General features: G+C 40.6%; 3 protein-coding genes across 7 annotated transcripts; 2 read left to right on the top strand and 1 right to left on the bottom strand.

Moving 5' to 3' along the window:
- Window positions 1-117: 117 nt before the first annotated feature.
- Window positions 118-6513, bottom strand: tial1 (TIA1 cytotoxic granule-associated RNA binding protein-like 1). 5 transcript variants are annotated; one of them, XM_062463979.1, is made up of 13 exons: window positions 6258-6440; window positions 5657-5753; window positions 5315-5464; window positions 5092-5146; window positions 4800-4887; window positions 3598-3673; window positions 3182-3290; window positions 3005-3100; window positions 2605-2689; window positions 2285-2408; window positions 2036-2178; window positions 1637-1675; window positions 118-1519 (listed from the first exon to the last, which is right to left on the bottom strand). In XM_062463979.1, exons 1-13 carry the CDS (start codon window positions 6290-6292, stop codon window positions 1402-1404), a joined length of 1215 nt encoding a protein of 404 aa, XP_062319963.1. In that variant the 5' UTR covers window positions 6293-6440; the 3' UTR covers window positions 118-1401. The 5 variants fall into 5 exon arrangements, with proteins under 5 accessions (XP_062319963.1, XP_062319964.1, XP_062319965.1 ...); XM_062463980.1 differs by lacking the exons at window positions 5657-5753; window positions 6258-6440 and adding an exon at window positions 4402-4471 and having other exon boundaries at window positions 5315-5401; XM_062463981.1 differs by lacking the exons at window positions 5092-5146; window positions 5315-5464; window positions 5657-5753; window positions 6258-6440 and adding exons at window positions 4119-4186; window positions 4402-4471 and having other exon boundaries at window positions 4800-4850.
- A 396-nt stretch (window positions 6514-6909) lies between these two features.
- On the top strand, window positions 6910-12633 carry bag3 (BCL2 associated athanogene 3). The gene is made up of 4 exons (XM_062463978.1): window positions 6910-7103; window positions 9112-9450; window positions 9579-9920; window positions 10529-12633. The coding sequence occupies exons 1-4, from the start codon at window positions 6939-6941 to the stop codon at window positions 11591-11593; spliced, it is 1911 nt and encodes a 636-aa protein (XP_062319962.1). The 5' UTR covers window positions 6910-6938; the 3' UTR covers window positions 11594-12633.
- A 552-nt stretch (window positions 12634-13185) lies between these two features.
- On the top strand, window positions 13186-24238 carry inpp5f (inositol polyphosphate-5-phosphatase F). Its single transcript, XM_062463975.1, has 20 exons — window positions 13186-13627; window positions 14869-14949; window positions 15323-15459; window positions 16211-16339; window positions 16533-16700; window positions 16801-16857; window positions 17321-17519; window positions 17719-17898; window positions 18041-18108; window positions 18202-18326; window positions 18487-18564; window positions 18670-18790; window positions 18902-19030; window positions 19223-19340; window positions 19444-19642; window positions 19788-19859; window positions 19949-20022; window positions 20192-20320; window positions 20422-20509; window positions 20643-24238. Exons 1-20 carry the CDS (start codon window positions 13531-13533, stop codon window positions 21769-21771), a joined length of 3378 nt encoding a protein of 1125 aa, XP_062319959.1. The 5' UTR covers window positions 13186-13530; the 3' UTR covers window positions 21772-24238.
- The last annotated feature ends 6 nt before the right edge of the window (window positions 24239-24244 follow it).

The raw sequence follows: 24244 nt of genomic DNA, 5'->3' as shown, positions 1-24244 counted from the left end.
TGATTGTGTGTGATACATGGCATTAAAAGCTTATATTTTTTAAATCGTCACGAGTATCAAGATCTGTCAACAGACTTCTAGAATTGCAGAATATAAAACTTACACACAGACACTTGGTTAGGCAGTTTCAAATCATTGTTTTATTTCAGATTTTATTTCAATTTCAATTTTTATTGAAAAGAATTTACCTACACCTTTCTTAAAAGCAAATTTACCCAATTACATTCAATGCTTTAAGCAACCAAGATAATACATTTCAAAAACGTGCAATTCAAACTCAAAACCCACTTATCTCAAGCTATTATGTGGAAATGGCACACAACCTCAAAGTTGGGACAACCCTTATTGGAATATAGAATCTTGTCTTCTAAAGAGCTTGAGGTTTAAAAAAAACTGGCTGTAACTGACTTAAGTTAAGGCTTCATTATAAATCATACAGAACATATTTTATAAGCCTGTTTACACCAATCTACCTAAAGTACAGTATGTACAGCATTGGGTTTGTGAAACTTGTGATACTATAAAAGAGCACATGCTTAAAAACTCTTTCTACATACAGTACACAGCAGGGGTTATATACATATTTGGCCTTCTTGACCCTGTCCCAGAAGTGACATTTGTAGATATAAGATGATTAAAGAATTAAACTAGTATTTGCATGTCAAAAAGGAGAGCAAAGCAACTAATTGATTATTAGGCTATACATGATGGCATAATTTGCCTTATTATTTACAAAAGAAGATCAACCCCAAATGAGCAATTTTTAAAAATTCACTCAGCAGAACAAAACGCTTGAACTAAACTTTATACTAAAACAATTTACACATCAGAGCATTTTCTAGCTCACAATTGGCTCCCGTTTTCTGAGAATGAAGACATGAAAAATATCAACATCCTCACTTTGCATCATATGTCATATAGGGACATGTTTTAATAAAGCATATTGCACCTTAATACATCTGATGAAATACCCTCAATTGGGAAGGAGAGCGATTGTTCATTATTAAAATAATTTACCAAACACTTTAAGAAAGTTTCTAAAATGTTTACAGTGCTATTTCACACTGAGGGTACAAATACTTTTAAATCTGTTTTAGGCTACATTAAGTGGTAAACGTAACTCATCAAAAACATGATGATCTCTCCTATAAAACACATTAAGGAAGTCCAAGTTCTTGAACTTACGATTTGTTGAAATCTAGCCAAAAAACATTAGCCAGGAAACCCCCCCACCCCTCTAAACTACACGTCCATATAAATAACTTTGTTTCCCTCACATACTAGAGATAAGCCACTGCGCCTGTGATCTTCACTGGGTGGGAGGCGGTTCCAGATTTACATACGATGGGTTGTCCACTGATTCCCTGGAGCAGAAAGACTGTGACTGATGTGAGAGCCTGCTCACTGTGTCTGGTAGCCAGTCATGCTGAAGTTGGCCTGATTTGGCATCACAGGACCAGGCTGGGGTTGCGACTGTGGGGACCCAAAACCTCCCATCCAGCCTGGAGACTGAGACTGCCTGATAGGGAGAATATGTGTGAACACACACACACATCAGAACACAATACAGAGAGAGAGAGACAGACAGAGAGAGGTGAAAGATTTGCTCGAAAGCTAAGATAAATAAAGTTGTCACCTTGAAATATTCTGTGCGGCTGCTGCCAGAATGGAGTCCCTGTGAATGATATAGCCTTTTTTAGTGTGGCCCTGACATCAAACCATTGTACAGTACTAAAATTGGGCCTTGATTGTATTGTATACTGTAGGTGAGAGGTATGGGAAGCTAAATTTAAAAACTATTCCCCAATGAAAGTTTGGGGACATGCAATCCAATCCAATTTTTGTAATTATATTTCTACATGGTTTAGGTTGTTCAAGCTTTATACTAGAAAAGTTTACAAAAATATATTGGTAATTGCAACAATACCTCTTCTCTACACTAGCAGAAAGCCTGGTCAGGAACTCGGTCGAACTTGAATGAGTGTATAATCAAGGCCCCTTCACTGTGTATGATTAAATAAATGCTCCAACTCACTCTACACCAAATCCTTGTTGATTCCATGTCTGGCCGTACACACCATAAGAGGGCACCTGCCACCCATTTGTCACATACTGTTGGCTGTACTGCTGGGGGTTGCCATACATTTGATTCCACTGTCCCCACTGACCATATTCCATCTGCACAAAGACAAAAACATTTTGTCAACAAGAATAAAACTGAAGCAAATTAAAAATGAATAGCTTTAGTAACTTTAAGACCCCTTTTGTAGGTGCTGCACACTACCTGCTGTACATTCTTGGTCATGTCAGGAGATTCTTTGCCCCAGTAGCATTTAACAATATGACCTTCGATGGTTGTTCCATTCACTGAAACAATTGCATGGGCAGCACTTTCGTGGGACGAAAACCTTAAAAAGAAATATGCTTTCAGCAGGGTTCTGTAATCGCAGTATACTATCAGCACAAAAAAGGGGCACTACATGCAAACTATTTATCTGACAAATGTACCCCATGAAAAGTACTTGGCGATTATTAATCATTGAGTCCTAAGCTGTTGCCATCTGGGGGCAAAAAATGACTCTACATTCTTTGGAAGAAAATTACCTGATGAATGAGTAACCTTTCTCTGGGAAAACTCTGATTTCCATTATCTGACCAAAGGGCGAGAATGTCTGTCGCATGAGATGTTCTGCAAAAACAAAAGACAAAGTTAAGGCCATCGAGAGTGTGGAAAAGTTTTTAGCATTACATATGCAACTTTTATCAAATTATTTTGTTATATCTTTTGTAAAACAGCAGTGTTAGCACACTAAATACAATTGCCACAGTATTATTCTTACATTGTCAAGTAGACAAAATGTACTTCATTATCAGTGTAAAAATGAAAAGGATTATATAAAAAAATATAGGTTTCTCCAAAAATTGAACATAATCAAAGTACTTATTCAGCGCATTATACCCCTGAATGTAACTACATTTTCAAATTACAAAAGGAAACACTTACCTGATAGTCCTGACTGGATTCCTCCACAATACACAGTGCAGTTCTGTGGACTAGACAGATTGACCACATCTTCAAACCTCAGCTGCTTCGAGCCATCTGACAGTCAAAAATAGAAGACAAATTGATGACAAACTGACTTCTGGCAGTTTGAGTGGTAGACTTTTCCTTGAAACTTACTATCAGGCACACTCTTAGGCGCTGGTGGCTTGCGGGTGGCCCAGTTAGTCCTGATCTGACGCCCTCCTAACCACTGTCCTCCCATGTGCACTATGGCATTTTCAGCATCCTATGAAGACACAAAAGATAATGTTTCTTTTCCGAAACTCTATGAATCACAAAACATACTAGATCCCTCTGATCTGTGTTAAATATTCTACAGTAATAGATCAATATTAAATTAATATTTCCAATTAAATAGTTTATGCTTAATTATTTGTATATAACAAATCATATTTGATATTATCTGATTAACATAACTAAAGTCAAATTTGTTTGTGAATCTATGATAGCATATTAAATTACATTAAATGTACTAAAAGTAGGATAGTAAACAGAAATAACCTTCATTTCGTGTTCCTGTACTGGAGCCTTACCAGTTTGTTATAGAAGGACACAAATCCATACCCCTTAGATTTCCCTGTAGTCATGTCCTTCACAACACGGGCATCCCTGAAAGAAAACATCAAAGTAGCTTCAGAACACTTACTGCATTACACACGTCAACTAAAAGAACCACACAAACACCCACACAGAGGCACACACACACACACACACATAGACGATCATCTATACATGTATTCTCCTATGTTAAAATCTACCGTAAAACCTATACTGGTAACTTGAAAGCAAAGCAGCATTTTAAAACACCATTACAAAGACATGCAACCTACACTGTTGAGTTAGCTGTTTTCATATTCATTTTCAATAAAAGGGATCCCTGCCAATAAATAGTTCATTAAAATCAATATTCACACTTAATTTACTGTCTGAAATCAGCAAGTCAGAAAGCAACATTTTATATGTATTACCATGCATTCCTAGCAGTTACTGATGGTATCCTACCAATAGAAATATATTAAAATATCAAAGAGAAAAAGGAATTAAAAAGGCATACATGGCCTGTTAACAGATTTCGTTATTTTTCCTGGTCAATTCTTTACCACCAATATGGAGTTTGGGGAGCTGCAAATTTTGAAAAATTGAAAATTTTCAGAACTTTAGGAAAGGAGCATTAAGCTATCAACAATACTAAGCAAACTAAAATGAGACAATTTACATTGGCTAAATCTCAAAAGGAATACTTGGAAACTGGAGTGTATTAATAAGTTATGTCATCACAAATTATCTGCAATAAATTGAAAGAAACAGAATAAATAGATGAGGAAAAAAAAAACTACATCTGAGTTTCCAGTGTGCACTGTTCCTTGCTGTTAGCCTTCAAGCTCCTGTCCAATCCTATGAGCATTTCTGTAAAATAACCAGAGTGCTATTACTTTACTTACTCATAACTTCAGAAGCTGAAAGCTTTTCATTTACACACAAGCTTGTTCTGCCACTGCAAATTGCACTTTAAAAAGTACTTACCATTTCCTAAATATATCAATAGCAAAAGAAAGATGTCTGGTGAAAAAATTACAATGTGTTTTATCCAAATGTGTCATCTACTGCCTAATTTCTCTTTGCCACAACTGCTTTAATATTTTCCTGTACATCCTGTAAAAAGTCCTGCATTACGGTAGGTAGAAAAACATATTAATGAGCAAATTCAAGTTAAGTCTTCCCATTTAAAACTTACGATATTTTCCCAAAAGGTGCGAATGCGGCTTTGACATCTTCCGTGGTGATCTCAGGGCTCAGATCACCCACAAAAACATGGAAATGATCTGAAACGACCAATACAAATTTGTTAACTATTAGTGCTAAAGCACACTTGCATATCTGAGTTAATTTGACAAATTACAGCAATGGCACTTAATAACACTTGCTTGCACTTTGCAAATTTATATAACTGATGGCCTCCATAAGTTGTATGAATAGGTCTGGGGGTTTAGTACAGGCCAACAATGACAAGGGCATAGGACACTCACTGGATGTGTCCTTCTTTTGGCTACTTGGAGTGGTGGCCCAATTGACCTTCACTTCCTGGAGAAAAAAAGATTTCACATAATCAAAGTCTGTGGCCGATAGATATTTTTGGTTTCTGAAAACCAATACTTAAGTGACCAGAGTAATAAGGCAGGTAACGTGTTACAAAGTGTAGAAAACCCTTTCCTACATTTGTACTTCATTTATTTTTTTCAGAAAAATTACCTTTCCTAATATTTTCCTCCCATTCATGGCTGCCAGAGCAGCAGCAGCGTCTCTATGTTCGTAGAACTCCACAAAACAATACGGATCGTTGCTTGTTTGCTGCAAAACAGAAAACCCGACAGAAGAATTCATCCTCCTGCTATCGGGTTGCTGAGAAAAAAAAGCCAGGAAAGGAAATTATAGCCCAAAACATGATAACTTCTACGTGTTCAATTTCATCATGTCACCAGGTCTTGATCAAATGTAGGACACAACAATTACTGCAAGATGATGTTTTTTAATGACAATGAAATCCAAAGGCAGTTAATTTACATATTTTGCTGCACAAACTGATATTCTTACCTCGGTGATCATTTTACAACTTTTGCAAGGGCCTATCTGAGTGAAGAGTTGGAGTATCAGAATTTCTGTTACATCTCTGGAAAGGTTACCAACATATCTGGGAGAGAAACAAAGGCGGGTGAAATGACATAAGAGTGTGATTTGTTGATCATTTTATGACATAGAAAGTACGTACAGGTAGGGTAGCAATACATATCTGCTAAGTGAGGTGTACTTTGTTCTGCTATTGTAGTGGCGGTCTGTCTTGGTGCTAGCCACACTGGCTAGTAGACCAAGATGACAAGCTAATGTCGTTAGCATTTGTAACAAGAGAACGAGTGATGCTTTGTTCGAAATTACTCTATTAGCTGGTTAGATAGCTAGGTATAGCTGAGGCTAGAGGTACATTTACCTATTATATCTAATGTCGACAGTAGCAAGCTAACATGTGTGGCTCTGGCTGGTTCGTTTGACTCGCATGGTAACCTAGCTTGCTAGATTAGCTAGCTAGTTACCTGGGTTAGCTACTATTATTCCAAGAACATTGCAGGGTGATTATACTAGCTAGTAGCTAGCCAGCTGGTTCCGTGACACTGACAACCGTTTTGTAAGCATTACTTACAGAGTTTTGGGATGGCTTTCGTCTTCCATGCTCATGCAGAGATATTCAGCTGTGTCGACTATTCAGCTAATAACAACTAGCTAGGTGATCCTGGGAATAATTATTTCTTAGAAGCTAGTCCAGCCAGCTAGTAGAAAATGGCGCAAATCAGAAGGTAGGGAAGATATGACGAACGTGTAAGTGCCATTGCGCATGTACAATGTCTGGAATTTGGAGTTACTACGCTATTATTGTTAGTCTATATATAATAATTCTACAAAACACATTCCAGTAACATTGGATATAACGTTACAAGTTATGAAACGGGTAAAGCGTGTAGGTATTGTGCAGGATATCATAGCCGAATATTCGAAGAGGTCTTATAAACGATACAATATTTCCACGGACCAACACAAAATACCGTGGACATTTGCGAAATAGCCTAATAATACATTAATAACACATTAATTAAATTGTAGTTTAGTTGCAATTCAAAGAGTTGTTTTCTGAAACATTGTAACATGTTACAAGAAGGACCTGGAACTTTCCATGTATAGGGTGATACACATGTCACTTAGAGCTTTTTCTAACGTTGATCGTGCTATTTCGAGAAACTTCCAGCCCCTTTTCAGACGTCACCGCAAGGAATCTTTAAAGGGTCCCCTTCTGTATAAAATGGCACAGTACTAAGGAGCGGACAGAATGAACAGCATGAAGACACACTCACCGCTGGTAACAATGTCAAATGACGACCCTCTACCGCTTGGATGGGAAATAAAAATTGACCCACAGACAGGATGGCCTTTTTTTGTGGATCACAATAATCGCAAAACAACATGGAATGACCCAAGACACGATCTCAAAAAGGTACAGTAGCCCCTCACTCAAGTAATCTAACAGTATCAATGTTGAATGTAAGACTGTGAAACCTGCTAATGTTGTGACAGTGTTTGACAGCAGTGGTCTGATAGTGCTGGTTATGATATCTTACACTGCGACCAAGTAGGTAACATTATTGCTTTACTTGCAGCTTCACAATGTAGCCTATTTGATAGAAAACGGTTTATTTTTATTATATTTGAACAAACTATTGCCAGTTGATCTGCCAACGCAATGGTATGTTTTCCGAGCACCCCCGCCCCACTTTATAATAATGGTTAACTAATAGCTTGCCAGTTAGATTCTTGTGTTATGATCTAACCGTTACTGGATTGTAGTTGACGCACTGCAGTCATGTATTGCCATGCCTGTGAGATTTGGACACATTCATAAGGTTTATTTAAAGCCTTTAGGCCACGCCAACCATGTTTGTTCATCTCATCTTTATACCTCGTTGCTAAAACTTTTCCTTACAAGGGATTTGAGCGGGGGGGACGGGGGGGGGGGGGGGGGGACGGACACACACACACACACGGGTGTATCTCAGCTGGCCTATTGCGCAAAGGATATTAGTTACAGAGTTAGATATGAGTCATATTGGTGTGATTTAGTATTTTCTTTGAAATACTGTAAAACGTTGGCTAAATCTTATGGGGTAGGTGAGTCTGCCAGTTGGCATCTACCTTTAGAAAGATCAACACGGTTGCTGTTGTCCAAACTTGGTGTCACAAAGAATCTGCTGGAAAGACAGCTGTCGGGGATAAAATTGGTGCAATGCTGGCAGTGAAGCGTCCATGCTAAAATGGTAGAGGGCAAAGGGTCGTTCAAGTTGTTATATTTGCTTAAAAAGTTTGAATGAAAAACACCTTAGAGAGTTCTAATAATTAATTAATTAATTAATTAATTAATTAATTTACAGGCTAATTCTATATATTAGGCTATTCTCTATATTTCTTTATATGGTTAACATGGATTAGGCTATACGTTAATGCTGTATTCTCAGACATTTCTTTGGAAAACTCCGCTAGAATGAATATGGATAGGTGATTTTGGCTGTCGATGCTGCTTTTTTTCATGTTGTCTGGTTTCTTAAGCAGAACTTCACGTATCCCAGTTGTGCTACTCTGTTACTTTTACAATCAACACTTAAACTGTGTGAAAGCATAAGACAACAAAGGAAGTCAGTATAAGTGCAGTCTTTCCAGTTACATTAAATCACCTGTTAACTAATTAATAGGTATATTAGTGTTGCAAGTGCCTATATTGGATGTAGGCTTTACTGAATTTGGTGAGATTTGGGTGCCAGTGAGCTGTCCAGCTTTCTTTTGACTTTGTAGCAACCTGTAACACTAGATCAATAAATATAGAGAAGCAGGTACAATAGACAAAAAGTGGTTCCTACATTTGAATATAGTTCTGTCCCTTACACTATGTTAATAATTAGAATTTGAATAATTAGAATTCTAAAACAAAATGTCTCATCAACATATGGTATGACTTATTTGCTGCATGACAGTTGTCACTCTAATGTTCTACAGGTTGTTATGGTGACAAATTACAACCACTATGGCATCTTAATCTAGGCCATTTTAAATTGACATAGCTTGCATACTAGTGCATTTTAATGGTTATAGGTCATTCTGTCAATCAGCTTTATTTTTTAATTGTATACTGACTAGTTTCCTCCCTCAAGTGGTCAGAGAGGTGATGTTTTTAACATCTCTCAGGGATATTTCACATATCTAACTAATGCTTTCAGGCTGCCAGAATAGACAGAAACAATTTGCTTCAGCGTTTTGTGAACCATTTAATTTTGCTGTACTTTGGATGTGAAACGGCTCCCTAGTTTTAACATTAGACAGATGTGAAAGCAGTTCTTCCCTTTCATTATTTTAGAGCTCCTGTCAGGGAATTACGACCTTACAACATTGCTTAGGCTACTGTTTCGTCCTGTATGATCAATTCCCTAACCAGCTCTTTTCCATGTATTTTTCAGGTCACCCAGTTATCTCAGAATGGCCCCTCTGTTCCTCAAGAGCCAAGCCCCCAGGAGACACAGAAGACATATTTAAGGGAGATGAAGCACCCCACACTCCGCCAGGGTTATATACCCATCCCTATCTTCCATGAGGGTGTAGATCTCCGACAGCAACATCAGCCATCATGTTATTCCTACATCCAACCAGCCTCTTTACAGAATGTTCGGGCAGAAGGACAGACACCTTCCCCTACTCCTACACTTCACTGCCGACCTAGATCTCCATTGTTGGGCCCTTCAGAGAGCTGCCCCCCAGAGCCCTGCAAATCATGTTCTCCTGTTTCACAAGGACCTGAGGTGAGATTTCAGAGAAGAAAATGGGAGTATTCATATTTGGAATTAAGTGCTTCAACCCATAATTTAGCCTATTTCTAAAACTGTAGCTGCAATTCCTCTGTAGCAATATGCCTTTCCCCCCCCCACAGATTCATAATGCCCCCTTCCACCAGTCTTCGAGGCCCAGCAGCACCAGCCTTCAGACAGGTTATATCCCCATCCCAGTGATCCACGAGGGAGCTGTAGGTCAACAATCCCCAGTCAACTCCTCACTCTACTCCCAACGCTTGCCTTTCTCTGAGCACCAGACACCTTTCCACCGCCTACAGCCAGAGGAGTGGAGCGCTCATCGTGGGTCTACACCCCCTCCACGGGATCGGGCCTCTCCAAGTATAGTTTCCCAGCACCGTGAGGCTGCCCCAATCCATCTCCCTCCCCACATGAGAAGTCAGTCTCCAATTATAGCACAGTTTATGGGAGAAAGGCCACAGGTAATTAATCTCATTATTATATCTGTTAATTGATGATGATAATACTGGTTGCTATACTTTGGCCTGATTTAATTTAATGGGTTGTTATAACTATGACCTAACTGCTAAATACAAGTATATGGTGTAGGTGGACACTTGAGTTTGCTCGTCCCCGACTGAAGGACTGTTTGATTTGATGGTAGAGAAATTGACTTGATAATATCTGATTCCAACTACAAAAGTGCATATACTGTTACTTGTAACCTTGAGTGCAAAACGGTTAATAACACATCTCCAACATAATTGGAATAGTTTCTATGCTTGATCTGGTCACCAAACTCAATGCAAGCATATTCACTAAACAGCTGTTCATCCAATACTATGGATATGGATGTATCCACCATCACAGTATATAAAACTGACCCCTAGAGGCTACATTGAAGCTTGGAGCATGGAAAGCCCTACTGAAATAGTGAAGCAGAGGCCCCACTTTGACCCAGTTCAAAAGCGTATGAACAGATAATGGCTGTATCAATCCAACTAGCTCAAAGTATTCTCTGCCTTAGAGTGTGAAAGATGCGTACGTGGAGAACCAGTAATTTTAAATGCATTCCTCTTATGATCCCCAGATGCAACACCATGTCCAACAGAGGGAATCACCTCACAAAGTGGAGCAGGAGGAGCAAAGCAACATGTCAAGACCCGAGAACCTTATTTTTTCACAGTCTGTGCAGAGAGAGCCTGATGCACCAAAGCCACAGCAACCTCAACAGCCTCCACAGTTCCAACAGCCTCCACAGTTCCAACAGCCTCCACAGTTCCAACAGCCTCCACAATTCCAACAGCATCCACAGTTCCAACAGCCTCAACAGTCCCAACAGCCTCCACAGTTCCAACAGCCTCCACAGTTCCAACAGCCTCCACAGCTCCAACAGCCTCCACAGTTCCAACAGCCTCCACAGTTCCAACAGCCTCCACAGCTCCAACAGCCTCCACAGTTCCAACAGTCCCAACAGCCTCAACAGTCCCAACAGCCTCCACAGTCCCAACAGCCTCCACAGTCCCAACAGCCTCCACAGTCCCAACAGCCTCCACAGTCCCAACAGAATCCACAGTCCCAACAATACCCACTGCCACAGCAGCCCCAGCAACCACAGCAGGTGTCCCAACCTCAGCAGCAGGAACAACCCCAACAAACACAACCTCAGCAGTCACAGCAAACATCAAACATCACAGTGCAGATTCCTCCAAAATCCGAACCCGAGGACTCTGTACAAGAGGATCCTGGTTCTAAAGCAGAAGATGAGGCAGACGCTCAAGCTCCAAGGCACCCAGGTTTGGCTAAGGTACAGCAGATAGTAGAGAGAGTGGCAAAACTGAAGCAAGATGTGAGATGTTTCGAAGGGAAGAAGAATGATAAGAAGTACTTACTGTTGGAGGAGATGTTGACCAAAGAGCTTTTAGCATTGGACTCAGTAGACCCAGAGGGACGGCTAGATGTGCGGCAGGCTAGACGTGATGGAGTCCGGAAGGTCCAAAACATCTTGGACGAACTTGAGCAACTGGATGAGCGGCCAACTGTGCCAACCAGTGAGTCTTCAATGGAGGGTGACAACCCACTGCAGAAAGGGGAGCCTAGCATGATCAGCCAAGTCAATGTGGAGATGTCTAGGGATGGCCAGGGAGTATCATAGTGACACACTGAAATACACCATAACAACCCCACAGTCAACAATTTTACTGCAGATATCACTGAATTTTGCATGTTAATTAACAGTATTTGTATTTTCTGGCATTCACCCCTTATGTGATGGTAACTGAGTGAAATCATGTATTAAGTGATGTTAAGCCAGTGTTGCTACCATTTTTGTGCTGTGCACCGATGTCCTTGCTACATGATCTTTGTCTTCAAGTTGTTAGAGACAGAGGTCACCCAGAAAGAACATTAAACAAGAGGCCTTGATTGATGAAGTGAAAATAACAGTTGATATTTTGTATGTGTATTATGTAGTTGCCTTTCAACCATGTGATGTGTAAAGCTTTTTAACATATTATTTGAGAAAGATACTGGTCTGTAATCTGTTCAAGAAAGGGCTTATACATGATGTAAAATATTGCCCTCTTATTTTAAATTGATTGCTGTACTTGCAGTATTTACCTCAAATACTTTAATACTAAGAGGTAGGACAAACAGGGAAAGCCATTATGCCTCAGATGGCAAGTGCCAAAAATGTTTAATTTCCACTCCATTCTTTTAAATTGCCTGTTTCAATTCCTAACAAATTTGTAATTGCTAATCAGTTACAGCTTTAAGGTGTTGGGACTTATTTTGCCATTCTTAAAAGTAAATAACTATTCCAATAATATTTAAAACAAATTCAAAGTATCTCTGTTTAAAATGATTAACATTATTATTGGAATGATTATTGCTTAGTTAACTTTTTTTTTTAACAAGCCATGATAGTAATATGTTTATTTCTAGAGTCAATGGTTGTATTTTGAAATCGAGAGTTATGAAGGTTACAATAATGACAGAAATGGATGTGAGCTGTATATCTCACAAAATGTGAGATTATACCAGCACCTGCTGCTAATTACGAGTCACAGTTTAAAAGGTTTGAGAATGTAAAATGAAATATATTTGTTATATCACAGCTTGTGAGTTGCAGGTTGTTGCAGTGTTATAGATTGTTGAAGTTACGTTGGTTGCAAATAAAATTTATTTGGCATTGTCTTTCGAGTGAATTATAAAGCACTGCATTCATTTAGGGAGTGAGTTATTTTTCCAAAACGGAAGCTAGCTAGTTTTAGTTAGCTTCCGTTACCTAGCAACCTAGCATAATACTCGTAGCAATGCTACTACCTGCTAGTGTTACTTGTTAGCCTCCTAATTGTAAATTTTGAAGCCATACTATAGCGTTTGTCATATAGTTTTTGTCTATCGGAAAATAGTCGGTTGGAATGTTCAGAATCACATATGTGTGACGCTACTCCTTAACGGGTTAAGTGCATCAACATAACATGGCTTACTAACTGCACATAATTTCCCCTCTTATGACACAACCTATCTAGAAATTTGATTATTTTACCTATACTGACAGACAGTCCTGGCTGTTTAGCGAGAAACAGCAAATATGCATAATGCAAATGTTCAGAATTCTGGATATGTCTCGATGGCTGTACCAGTGTGTGTCGGAGTCAGCGTGAGAAAGGAGCTTGCATCGCCTGGAAGTGGAACATTAGCATGAATGACGACTGTGATCACGTGTGATTGTTTCTGCAGGAAATTGACAGTCGGTCGGTCGACTTGGAAATGGTTAGCTAGCGACTGGCATTTTCGCACATTGAAGAACTGAAGTCGTGTACTTACAACGACATGTCATTGGAATGGAATACTAAACCCGATATATAAAAAACCAAAGCAAACGTAGCCAGATAGTTGTAGATACCCAGTGGCAGGATAACAATAACATAAAAACTAGACAGCTAGCTCTAGCTTCTTGTTGGTATTGAGACCTCACCTGGCCGCTGGGGAGCCTGGACTATCCCTCAAACATTTCCTTGCTACGCGAGTTGGACTAGCTAGCTAGCTAACGTTTGCTTTAGCAAATAATTTCCGTTCTATGACATAATGGAGCTGTTTCAGGCTAAAGACCATTACATTCTTCAAAGTGGTGATCATGCTCTGTGGTGTAGCCGAAAAGATGGGACCATGAATGTCAGACCGGGTAAGTACAACTTGCTGCCGTCTAACTGTATTCAAATACTGTTGATAACATGCGACCATCGAGAAATGATGTTCCCGTTTACTGGAAGTAAACCCCCTTTCTCTTTGTGTTTTCAAAGAGCATACACTAATGCCGAAATTATCCACGAACATATTCATCCGCTGCTGAGCAGCTTGTAACAGTGTAATTGATAACTTGTAAGAACATGAAGTGTTACGTTACAGGTTAGGACCGAGGGTAGATTTCCCATCTTAGCTCGTTTAGCTGATTTGTATATGTTTCAGTAGATCAGTTACCTGTAAACAATAACTAGGATGCAGTCATATAACCGTCAAATAACAAGTCAACCTATGTCTTGCTGGTGATCGTGTAAGGATAAATGTTTTCTTGTGCTGCTGACAAAGAGGATAAATCAGTGCTTGAAAGGCCTTCCCATTTTCCTGACTGTACCAGGCACTAAGCTTGACGAAATTCTGGGCACAGCCAACTGTACTAGTAAAGCTAGTATTTTTGTTGTGAGCAAAAGCAGTTGGCTATGGAGCTCTCGGACTGTATGAATGAGTTACCCTGTTGGCTAGCTGTGGGCTGGAGTCACATGGGTGTGCAGCCAGCCTGAACAGGTTTGGGTTGCACCACTGTTCCATTATTTAATTGGAAAAGGATTTCCACTACTCCCTCACACTGGGCCTAGGTAGCACTAGAGGAATTTCCACTATATTATACACGTATTCAACAGGCAGCTATGTCGTTATGTTGCCCCCAGCTGTATCTGTAACATATACAAAGTGGGTTATGTGGGGTATTTTCTCAGACCATGTACTCCCAGACCCTGAGCCCCCTCCCTGATAGGGTTCCAAAGCCAAGACCTGTCTTGTACATTCAGTTCTCTAGTTCCATGGAACAGGAAGAGTTAGCCTATTGTCTGAGGTTGCCTACAGAAATGTTCTACACCCTCACTCACATAGTTTCCCACTCCTGCATGTTGGCACACATCCCTGACATTGTTTCTTTAAACACATTATGAATCAACATTTTCATAGGCAAGGTACTGAGCATGTGAGCATCAGATAGTGATAGGGTGTCAAAGTCCAGTCTATCCTGTTGACTCAATTTATAATACTACTCAATTAACCATCAATCATTTGTCATTAGCGGGTTTTTTTCCAACATGAATAGTAATTAGAAAAGTTATTCCATTATTGTTCTTAAATTAGAAAGATGGTTCTATTTCTTAATTTCAGCAACAGACCTGCTGTTGGCCTGGAACCCGGTTTGCTTGGGCCTGGTGGAGGGCATCATTGGAAAAATACAGCTTCACACAGGTAAGTGAGATACTCTTAACTGTATTTGAAACATGGATGTGCCAGTGAGTGATATAGGCCTACTTTCAGATCAATGTAGGACTATAGCTGGAGACAGCAGTAAAAGTCTAGTTTTTAAGCAAGGAGGCAGACTTATCTTTAAATGTTAATTTTCGTGATTGTTTCATGTGCTTCCTGTTGTAAATGTTATTCTAACAAAGAGTGTTAATTTTGAAATGAATTGTTTTTGGTAGACAATGTAACTGACCCAAGTTTTGAGTGCACAACTCGCCAAACGGAAACTAAGTGACCAGCTGGTGAAGTCACCCCGTGGAATGCATGGAACTTCATGTGTGGGACCATGACTAATTTCTCTCCCAAATCCTGTTGTCAGATCTTCCTCTGGGTCTGGTACTAATCCGCCAGAAAGCCCTGGTTGGCCAGTTGCCAGGAAACCACAAAGTCTACAAGATCATAAAGATAGCTGTCATTCCTCTGTCTGAGGAAGAGCCCCTGGATCTTGAACTTGAGGTGAGCCAAAGTGATTACATCTCCAACTATGTGTGGGAGATTTATGGAGTAGAATACATAGTTTAAACATTGATCAGCTTGTACTGTTTTGATTGGTCCTAACCCGTGTATACCATGTCAGTTATATTTACAGCGAATTGTCTCTGATAATAGACACTGGTGTGAATGAATTTGGCTTCAGAATTGTTTCCCATTTCCTTCAGTCCCTTTATCTGGGAGAATTGTCAGGGACTAGTCCATGTTTGATCTGATAGGAATCAGAGTATGACTAAGATGTCAGTCTTACAGGTGAGCTTCATGGATTAAGAAGTGATTTTCAAGTAAGTAATGCTATTCCAGAGAAAAGATGTGTAGTGTAGCCTAGTCATTTTCGGGTATGTTATAGAACCTACACGTTCTACTCACAACATTAAAGGATATCGCAGTCTTGGATAGGTGTCCAGTAGCCGATGTGGTAGTTAGTAAAATATGTATAAATGTACTAATTTTTTTACTGTATTTATGTTGCGTGTAGCAATAAATTAATCCAATTCATGTAGTATTCATAGATGAGCTTATGCATTGTGAATTCACAGGAATGTCCCTCCTGGGATTCTCCATACGTTTATTATAGTTCACACTATATAGAGGAATATATTTATAATAAAACAAATGTCAAACTTGGATATTAGTTACAGATTACCTTTATTTCCCATGAGGCAACATAATAACTTTCTGACATTTTCTTGGAAAATGCAAACTTGTCTTTTAGCTTTGCAAGAAACATCACTTTGGAATCGACAAGCCAGAAAAACTTGCCCAGTCTCCAGATGAGTCCAAATTCCTGATGAAAACTCTGAGTCAAATCAAGTCCAATGTTGGTCAGCCCATTAAGAAGAAGGTAATTGTAGTTTCCAATATTATATATAATATATGTATTACATCTTTTGTTTGGTAAAATATGTTCAGTCTACCTTTTTTGCTTTTCCCGTGTATGTTGCTTTTCGAAATTACCAGCTTTTCTTTTTGAACATTGCCCATCCATGCCAAATTTTTGCCCACCCTTTCCCACCCAGTATTCCCCTGCCTTACAGGTGAAGGAGAACAAGGAGAAGGAGCGTCTGGAGAGGCGGCTCCTGGATGAGCTCTACAAGGTCTTCATGGACTCCGACTCCTTTTACTACAGCAGGACCTATGACCTTACAAACACTGTACAGCGACAGGGAGACTCAGACAAATCCAACCTGCCATTATGGAAACAGGTCAGGGACTGCTGAAAAGAGAAGTAGCACAAAATAAAACCCCGCCCCAATGACTCATCAAACATGTCTGTAGCTGATTCTATTTATTCTCTTCTGCTAGGTGGATGACCGATTTTTCTGGAACAAACACATGATCCAGGAGCTTATCGACCTCCAGGTAATTGCATTTTCACAAACATTTTCATGGTATTGATGCGTTGTATAGTAACATTTGTTTCTGAGTTGCCAGTATGGACAAGTGATTTTGCTTGGTTTGTAAACAGAAATGTGTGAAAACAGTCAGGCATGTGATTGCAGATGGTCATGATGAGTTACGGGGGCAGTTAGAGCTCCTGCCAATCTAGAAATGTCTATCTGAACATTTGAAAATGCCCTGGGACACAAAACCATCACAGACAAATGACTGTGCTTTCACATTGCATTATTGACCAGTTTCTGACCACAAATTGATAGACTTGTCCTCCCGAATCTATGTCAAATTACATTATTTTATTGATTTACCCATATTCTTTGTGTTGTAGGAAAAATGTCATTGGGGGGGAAACAACTCTAGTTTTTAAAAATAGAGTTTTAAAAGAGTTTTTAGAGTTTATTTCTATGAAATATTTATGGTGTTGCAGGTCCCAGAAGTGGACTTCTGGGTGATGCCCATCATCCAGGGGTTTGTGCAGGTGGAGGAGCTGGTGGTGAACTACAATGACAGTTCAGACGAGGAGAGGAGCAGCCCGGAGACCCCACCTCAAGAGCTCACCTGCGTGGATGACATTCACCCTCGATTCACTGTCGCTCTCATCTCCCGACGTAGTCGCCATCGCGCAGGTAGAGTCATGGACACAGCATGTCAGCATGGTCTTGGAAGTGAATCTAATTTGGTTGAAAAAAACATGTTTCCCCTGATGAAAGAGTTTGATCCATTATATAACAGATATATCTATTCTATTTTCTCTTTAGCTTACTCAAATTAAAAGTGTAACCTGTTCTGTACGGTCCACAGTAACATCTGTTACTTCTCCCACAGGGATGCGCTACAAACGGAGAGGTGTGGACACAGACGGTCACGTGGCCAATTTCGTGGAGACCGAGCAGCTGATCCATGTGCACAGTCACACTCTGTCCTTCGTCCAGAGCCGTGGATCTGTGCCTGTGTTCTGGAGCCAAGCAGGCTACCGCTATAACCCCAGGCCTCGACTGGAGAAAGGTCAATATGACCTACTAGATCCTCTACACCTTACTGTCCTCAGCATTACGCTATGAAACATGACTCCAGAGATTATACACATGGTTTTTGCTTTGTCATTTTGTCTGCAAGTGATGCTTATTAAGTTTGTCTGACCTTTCAGGGGAGAAGGAGACAATTCCTTACTTTGCTGCTCACTTTGACGAACAGCTCAGGCTTTACCAGAAGCAGGTGAGATGCGTCTGAAGACATTGATTTGGCAATTGCACTTGCTAATGATGTAAAGATAGTTTGATAACTGTATTTATTTCTTGATCTTTGCAGGTCATAGTTAATTTAGTGGACCAAAGCGGACGTGAGAAGATAATTGGCGATGCATATCTCAAACAAGTTCTGCTATACAACAACCCTAACCTCACATACGTCTCTTTTGACTTCCATGAGCACTGGTAAGAAATCCCCAGCACATTCACACTGAAACAACTCTGGACCGCAGTAACGATGCCTTGAAAAAGGAAGTTATAATTCTAAATATAAAGTATGAATTTCACTATGAATGTTGTGTAACTCCTTTAATGAGCAGTTTTCATGTGTTTTTTTTCTACTCAGTCGAGGTATGAAGTTTGAAAACGTGCAAACATTGACAGATGCCATCTCTGATTTAATCATAGACATGAGATGGGGCTGGTAAGTGTATTAAAAACATCACTCCATAGAAAGATGAGATGATAATTCCCCATTTGGGTGATCTGAAGCTCCTCATCTGACTGAATGTTCTTATTCCTCTCCTAGGGTGGACCAGGCAGGAGTCATCTGCAAGCAAGAGGGCATCTTCAGGGTCAACTGTATGGATTGCCTGGACAGGACCAATGTGGTCCAGGCGTCAATTGCCCGTGCAGTGATGGAACAACAGGTGAGATTCTATCGGACATCTAACATGGAGACCTGAGGGATGTTCTGAGTGAAATATTCAACTCTGTGCCTTTGACACTGTGCCTGTGTTTATCTCTCTTGGTCCAATTAGCTCAAGAAACTGGGTGTGATGCCTCCAGAGCAGCCCCTGCCCCTCAAGTGTTACAGGATTTACCAGGTCATGTGGGCCAACAACGGAGACACCATCAGCAGACAGTATGCCGGCACTGCTGCCCTCAAGGTAACAGAATTAGGGTGTAATCTGATGCAATTATAGTGGAACCTGTACAGATAAGATATTAAGGGAATGTTTTATTGACACCTTGGAAATGATCCATTTTAGCAGGGTCAGAGTTGTTTTTCCAAGGATTGTCAATGTAACTTCCAAAATTCCAAGGATGCTCATCAACATCATTTCTATAATCCTCTAAAGGGGGACTTTACCAGGACGGGAGAGAGAAAGCTAGCTGGTGTGATGAAAGATGGGGTGAACTCGGCTAACCGCTACTATCTAAACCGCTTCAGGGATGCATACAGACAAGCAGTCATTGGTAAGGGCAAATATACATACAACTCCCACTGTGTAACAACTCGATTAACCCTCCTCAACAAAACATCTTCTCATCAACCTGTCTTGTGCTTCTCTGCCTGCAGATCTGATGATGGGGTTACCAGTAACCGAGGACCTGTACTCCATCTTCAGCAAGGAGAAGGAGCACGAGGAGAAGGAGAAGGAGAACCAGAGGGGAGCTCAGGAGCAGGTCAGCCTCCTGCTGCAGACCTACATGCAGCTGCTGCTGCCTGACGACGAGAAGTTCCATGGGGGCTGGGCCCTCGTCGACTGCGACATGAGGTCAGTGTAGCTGTCCGTCAGCAACATGATAGCTCACCCCCACCGAATCTGTAAGCGACGATGTAGAATCTGTATTCAAAGTGTTGACTTCATCTGTACCATTTATGTGGGAATATTTACCATAATCTGTTCCTCTGGTTTTCAGTCTCATCGATGCCACCAACAAAGATCAGGATGTTCTTCTTCTGCTATCCAACAATGCTTATTATGTCGCTTAGTAAGTTAAATATATTCATAAATGTACTTTTGTCAACCATTGTTGTCTTTCTTAGTGACTTAGATTTGTGTTAATTTGCTTCATTACAGCTATGATGATGAAGCAGACAAAGTGAACCAGTACCAGCGCCTCAACTTAGAAGGATTGGAAAAGATTGAAATAGGTAAAGATGGTGCCATGATACCTAGAAATTGGTTCTCAGAGAGGAGCCTAGGCTCCAGTGTTCTGGAGACCAGGACAATCAGACCACGTCACTCCATTTTTTGTTATGGTTTTCTTTTTCGGACTATCGATATAGCCATTACAACTTTGCCTCCCGTATTTTCTTGCAGGCCCAGAGCCCACTCTGTTTGGGAAGCCGAAGTTCTGCTGTATGCGCCTGCACTACAGGAATGAAGAGACAAGCGGGTACTTCCACACACTGAGGGCAGTCACACGGAACCCTGAAGACGACGGGAAAGGTAAAGTGGAGATGATTTTAGACACCGGACTACGATGAGTAACATGCATGATAAAGATTCAGTTTTGACTCATTGTCGCTTTCCTTTTGGTACTCTTTCAGACACATTGCAGTGCATAGCTGAGATGCTTCGTATAACTAAAGAAGCAATTGGACTTGACCTGCAGGTGGTTGAAAAGAAACTGGAGAGGTGATTTGTAACCTCTTATATAATCACGTCATACCTACAGTACACTGTAAATTGATCTCCATTGGCTGATTTAATCATTTTCACAAGTTGGGTCTATGATGCTAGCTTAAGACTGTAACTTGATTTGTTTCAGGCGGCACAGTAAACCTCATGAGGACATCATGGGTATGCAGACAAAAACTACCGACCAAGTCCTGGGCAGCTCTGGTCTAGCTCAGGGCAAAAGCTTCCTGCTCAACAAGTTCTCCTCCCTCAACCAGAAGGTGAAGCAGACCAGGGCCCTCGGCAGGCTGGGCACATTCTCCAAGCCTGATGTCAAGGTCAACTTCTTGAAGCCTACTATGCATGTGAACCTTTGGAAGTCCGACAGTAGTCTGGAGACGTCGGACAGCAACCCTGGTACTGGAGCGCTCAAGAACATGTGTGACGACCACTCTGAGATCTCCTCAGACTCCGACTCTTATAACTCGGACCCGGAGCATCCGCCGCCCCTCGGCTCCTTGGAGAATGTGGACTATGTGTTGCCCAGCTGTGGCATTGTAGCATCAGCCCCACGCTTAGGCAGCCGTTCCCAGTCCATTGGCAGTGTGGAGCTCAATGTCCCCTCCGTTATCAGGGTCACAGGTTGTGACAGTAAGCAGGAGGCTAAAACTAGTCCTGACGACCAGTCCCCCGGAGCTGCTTCAGAAGCTGAGGAGGCTATTCTCATTGACTTTGGGACCCCAATCGATGCCTACTGCCACCAGTTTGTACAGGATGCTCAGACCAAGCCTGTCGAGGTATTTGGAGAGGAGCATGTAGTCGTGGCACCTACACAGAACCCACTGGTGCCTCCACACAGTAAGGCCCCTGGGGCCCCACAGGGGCAGCCAGGCCACAACCAGCAGCAGGAGCCCCAGCTTCCCAGGCCGTCCCAACTTGACGTGCAGCCCCCTGCTTCTGGCCACAACCACCTGACTGTCCAGAAGCCCAACTCTGCTGCCTCGGGTGGCTCCCAGAGGAGCCTGGGCTCACATCTGGAAGGCAGCTTGGGCCCTTCGCCTGCTGACAGCAATGGCAGTCGGGTGGTGTCCCCCTTTGCCAAGATCAAGAGCTCCATGGTGCAGGTGGCCAGCCTTACCCAGGCTGGACTAACCCAAGGCATCAACTTTGCCGTGGCAAAGGTCCAGAAGAGCCCTGAGCCGGAGGCTGTCAATGAGACCCAAGAAAATGAGCTGAAGGCAATGTTTACACAGTGCCAGACCCGGATCATCCAGATCTAGCGCTTCCCTTGTAGCCTCTAGCAGTTCTTTTTTTTGTTGTATGTGATTTACAGTACAGTAGCAGTAGCATATGCTTGCACAAGGGGCCCACCGGTATGCTAAGAACCCCAATTCCCCTGTAGTACATATGACCAATGTTTACAGAGTCTTGTGTTAATAAGTCCCATAACTTAATATGACAATGTCATTCAAAGTCCTTTGAATTGGTTTCCCCAATACATTCGCATGCTAGCCTGTCAGTTTGATCTGAGTTAGTCGAAGCAGATTATTTCAAGCATATGTTGAGAGACGAGTTCTTAATTTACATGTAAAGTATGCAATCCCATTATGTGCACTGCACCTATTGGCTTTTGTGATATAGGCATAGTTATAGCTCTGTTAAAACTAGTAGAAAAGTCTGACCAAATTCGTATATATATTTCAGAAGGGCAGCTTAATGTTTGATATTACCCTACTAAGAAAACAAACAGGATACTGAATAGTAAAATGGATATTGTCAAGTGTAATCCTTCCCAATGTAGGAAACATACCATTCAAGAATGAATTACAACATTAGTTCAGTAAGATAGGTATACTGTTTGATATGTACAGTAAGTATTGTATGTATTGTAAGTATCTATATCTGTTCCCTGAGTAGCATATATCCATTGACAAACATATTTATGGACATGGGTGATCTTATTCTTTGGTTTTTGATCGTAGTGATGCAGCCTGAGTGGATGCTGTATTTGTGCTTACGGTAAAGAGGTATTATTCCTTTTTATTGATACGAAACCCCAGTTCTAACCTCAATACTCTCAATGTCAGCTCTATATAGATAACCACAGAAATCCTTGTTGGGTTTGTTCATGGAACCTATTTGATTGAAATGTTTGCACTATCTCTGATGCTATATTTGACCGTCAAGCACTCAAATAGTCCAGAATTATACAGTCATGTGTTTAAGGAACAGGAGACAGTCGCATATTAAATATATGCAATTAGCTCGTCCTAACACTGTTCGATGCTTTATACACTCCCTGAATCTAAAGCATACTTGCCTTAACAGGAAATATAAGCGGGAGATGTTGTATATCAGGTATTTGCAGTATGGCAAATCTACCTTTTTAAAAGGAATTCACCTTTTAAAAATAGTTATATTGTTTGTTTCAACTGCATATGTACTGTACATGAGTTCCTGTTCATAGTATTGTGTGCTTTAACTTGGGATATTCCGTTCTCCAGCCATACATGTAAATGACATGCTCAAAATGATCAAGACTGTAAGGAATACAGGAAGGTGCGTGTGTGGTGTGCTGTTGTGTGAACATGTTTGTTGAGTGGAGGGGATTTGGTGTGAGTCCTTTCTAATAGGTCTGCAAGTGTAAAAACAAAACTGTACATATACGATGTAACATGGCTTTTTGACTCCCAAAAACGTTGCTTTGCTCTGTCTAATTGTTGTAGTACAAACCTTTTGGTGGTTGGTCCAATTTAGAGGCAGATTCAGGGTTGTTAAAGGTTCACACCAGCAGGATTGAGTTAAGAAAGGTAAGTGCTAATTTAATTAAACTTTTAACAGGACCTCTTGTTGTGTCCATATACTGATGATGCCCTAAAAAGAATATAATAATATTGTGTATCAGAGTTGTCCTAATATCTAATCAGGAATATCCCAAGATAAAGTGTAACTACTCTGCACCTTTTTTGTTTTTATATACAGATAATGCCTCTCTTTTCAGCAGTTAGCTGTGTACAGTAGCTATCGTACCACGTCGAGGCTGGGATAGCTGCATTCTAAACTGTTCTTGAGGTAAATGTTAGAGACTGTAGCATGTCCGGTATGGTGCTAAATCGCACATTGTCTGGCTCCTCAGTTTCCGAAACCTGCTGAACTTGTCTGGCACTGCCAAAGGTTTAATATGATGGGTATAGCGCAATAGTTACATTACTTGGGAAAGAGTTCTTGTTTTATTCTATTCAGGAATGCATGCACTGGGTCAGTTCTCAAATCAGAGTATAAACTATTGTTACTAGAATTAGGTACATACTGTAAAAATAAATCAAGTCTTAATTATAAAACATTCCTTTTAAGATAGGGATTGTGATGTTGGAAGAGGGGTATATTTCTTTTTTTCCATATGCAAAAGGCATACACCTTTTATACAGTATGTTCTATTCTCGGAGGGTTTTGGTTTGCGTCTTTTGTTTTTACACCAAGTGCTTTTGAAACCACATCTAATTTTGCATCAATGGTTTACCTCACCTTTTACCAATGTGGATCCTGCTCATAGATAATGTACAGTTATGTTTGTCATTGTCATGTGATTAAGCTTTACACATGATTGCACAGCATTTAAGCACATTTTCCAACATAGTATCATGTTGTCTAAACGTCTGTGGTTGTAGTTCACCTACCAAATAACTATCGTCATGTTCTCATGTTGTACTAAACTTTTATTGAATAATAAAATACTATTTATTCTTATTCACA

This window comes from Osmerus eperlanus, chromosome 6, assembly GCF_963692335.1.
Source record: "Osmerus eperlanus chromosome 6, fOsmEpe2.1, whole genome shotgun sequence".
Lineage (NCBI taxonomy): Eukaryota > Metazoa > Chordata > Actinopteri > Osmeriformes > Osmeridae > Osmerus > Osmerus eperlanus.
The sequence above is the reverse complement of the archived record's forward strand: the minus strand, read 5'-3'. Positions and strand labels throughout refer to the sequence as shown.

Excerpts from the sequence above, each read along its gene's own strand:
- inpp5f (XM_062463975.1), top strand. The coding sequence starts at position 13,531 with ATGGAGCTGTTTCAGGCTAAAGACCATTACATTCTTCAAAGTGGTGAT. Across the intron at positions 13,628-14,868 it reads GACCATGAATGTCAGACCGG|CAACAGACCTGCTGTTGGCC; the intron begins GTAAGTACAACT and ends TCTTAATTTCAG. Across the intron at positions 18,109-18,201 it reads TCAGGCTTTACCAGAAGCAG|GTCATAGTTAATTTAGTGGA; the intron begins GTGAGATGCGTC and ends TGATCTTTGCAG.
- tial1 (XM_062463979.1), bottom strand. The coding sequence starts at position 6,292 with ATGAGCATGGAAGACGAAAGCCATCCCAAAACTCT. Across the intron at positions 5,147-5,314 it reads GGAGGAAAATATTAGGAAAG|GAAGTGAAGGTCAATTGGGC; the intron begins GTAATTTTTCTG and ends TTTTTTCTCCAG. Across the intron at positions 4,888-5,091 it reads CCAAAAGAAGGACACATCCA|ATCATTTCCATGTTTTTGTG; the intron begins GTGAGTGTCCTA and ends TGGTCGTTTCAG.
- bag3 (XM_062463978.1), top strand. The coding sequence starts at position 6,939 with ATGAACAGCATGAAGACACACTCACCGCTGGTAACAATGTCAAATGAC. Across the intron at positions 9,451-9,578 it reads CTGTTTCACAAGGACCTGAG|ATTCATAATGCCCCCTTCCA; the intron begins GTGAGATTTCAG and ends CCCCCCCCACAG. Across the intron at positions 9,921-10,528 it reads TTATGGGAGAAAGGCCACAG|ATGCAACACCATGTCCAACA; the intron begins GTAATTAATCTC and ends TATGATCCCCAG.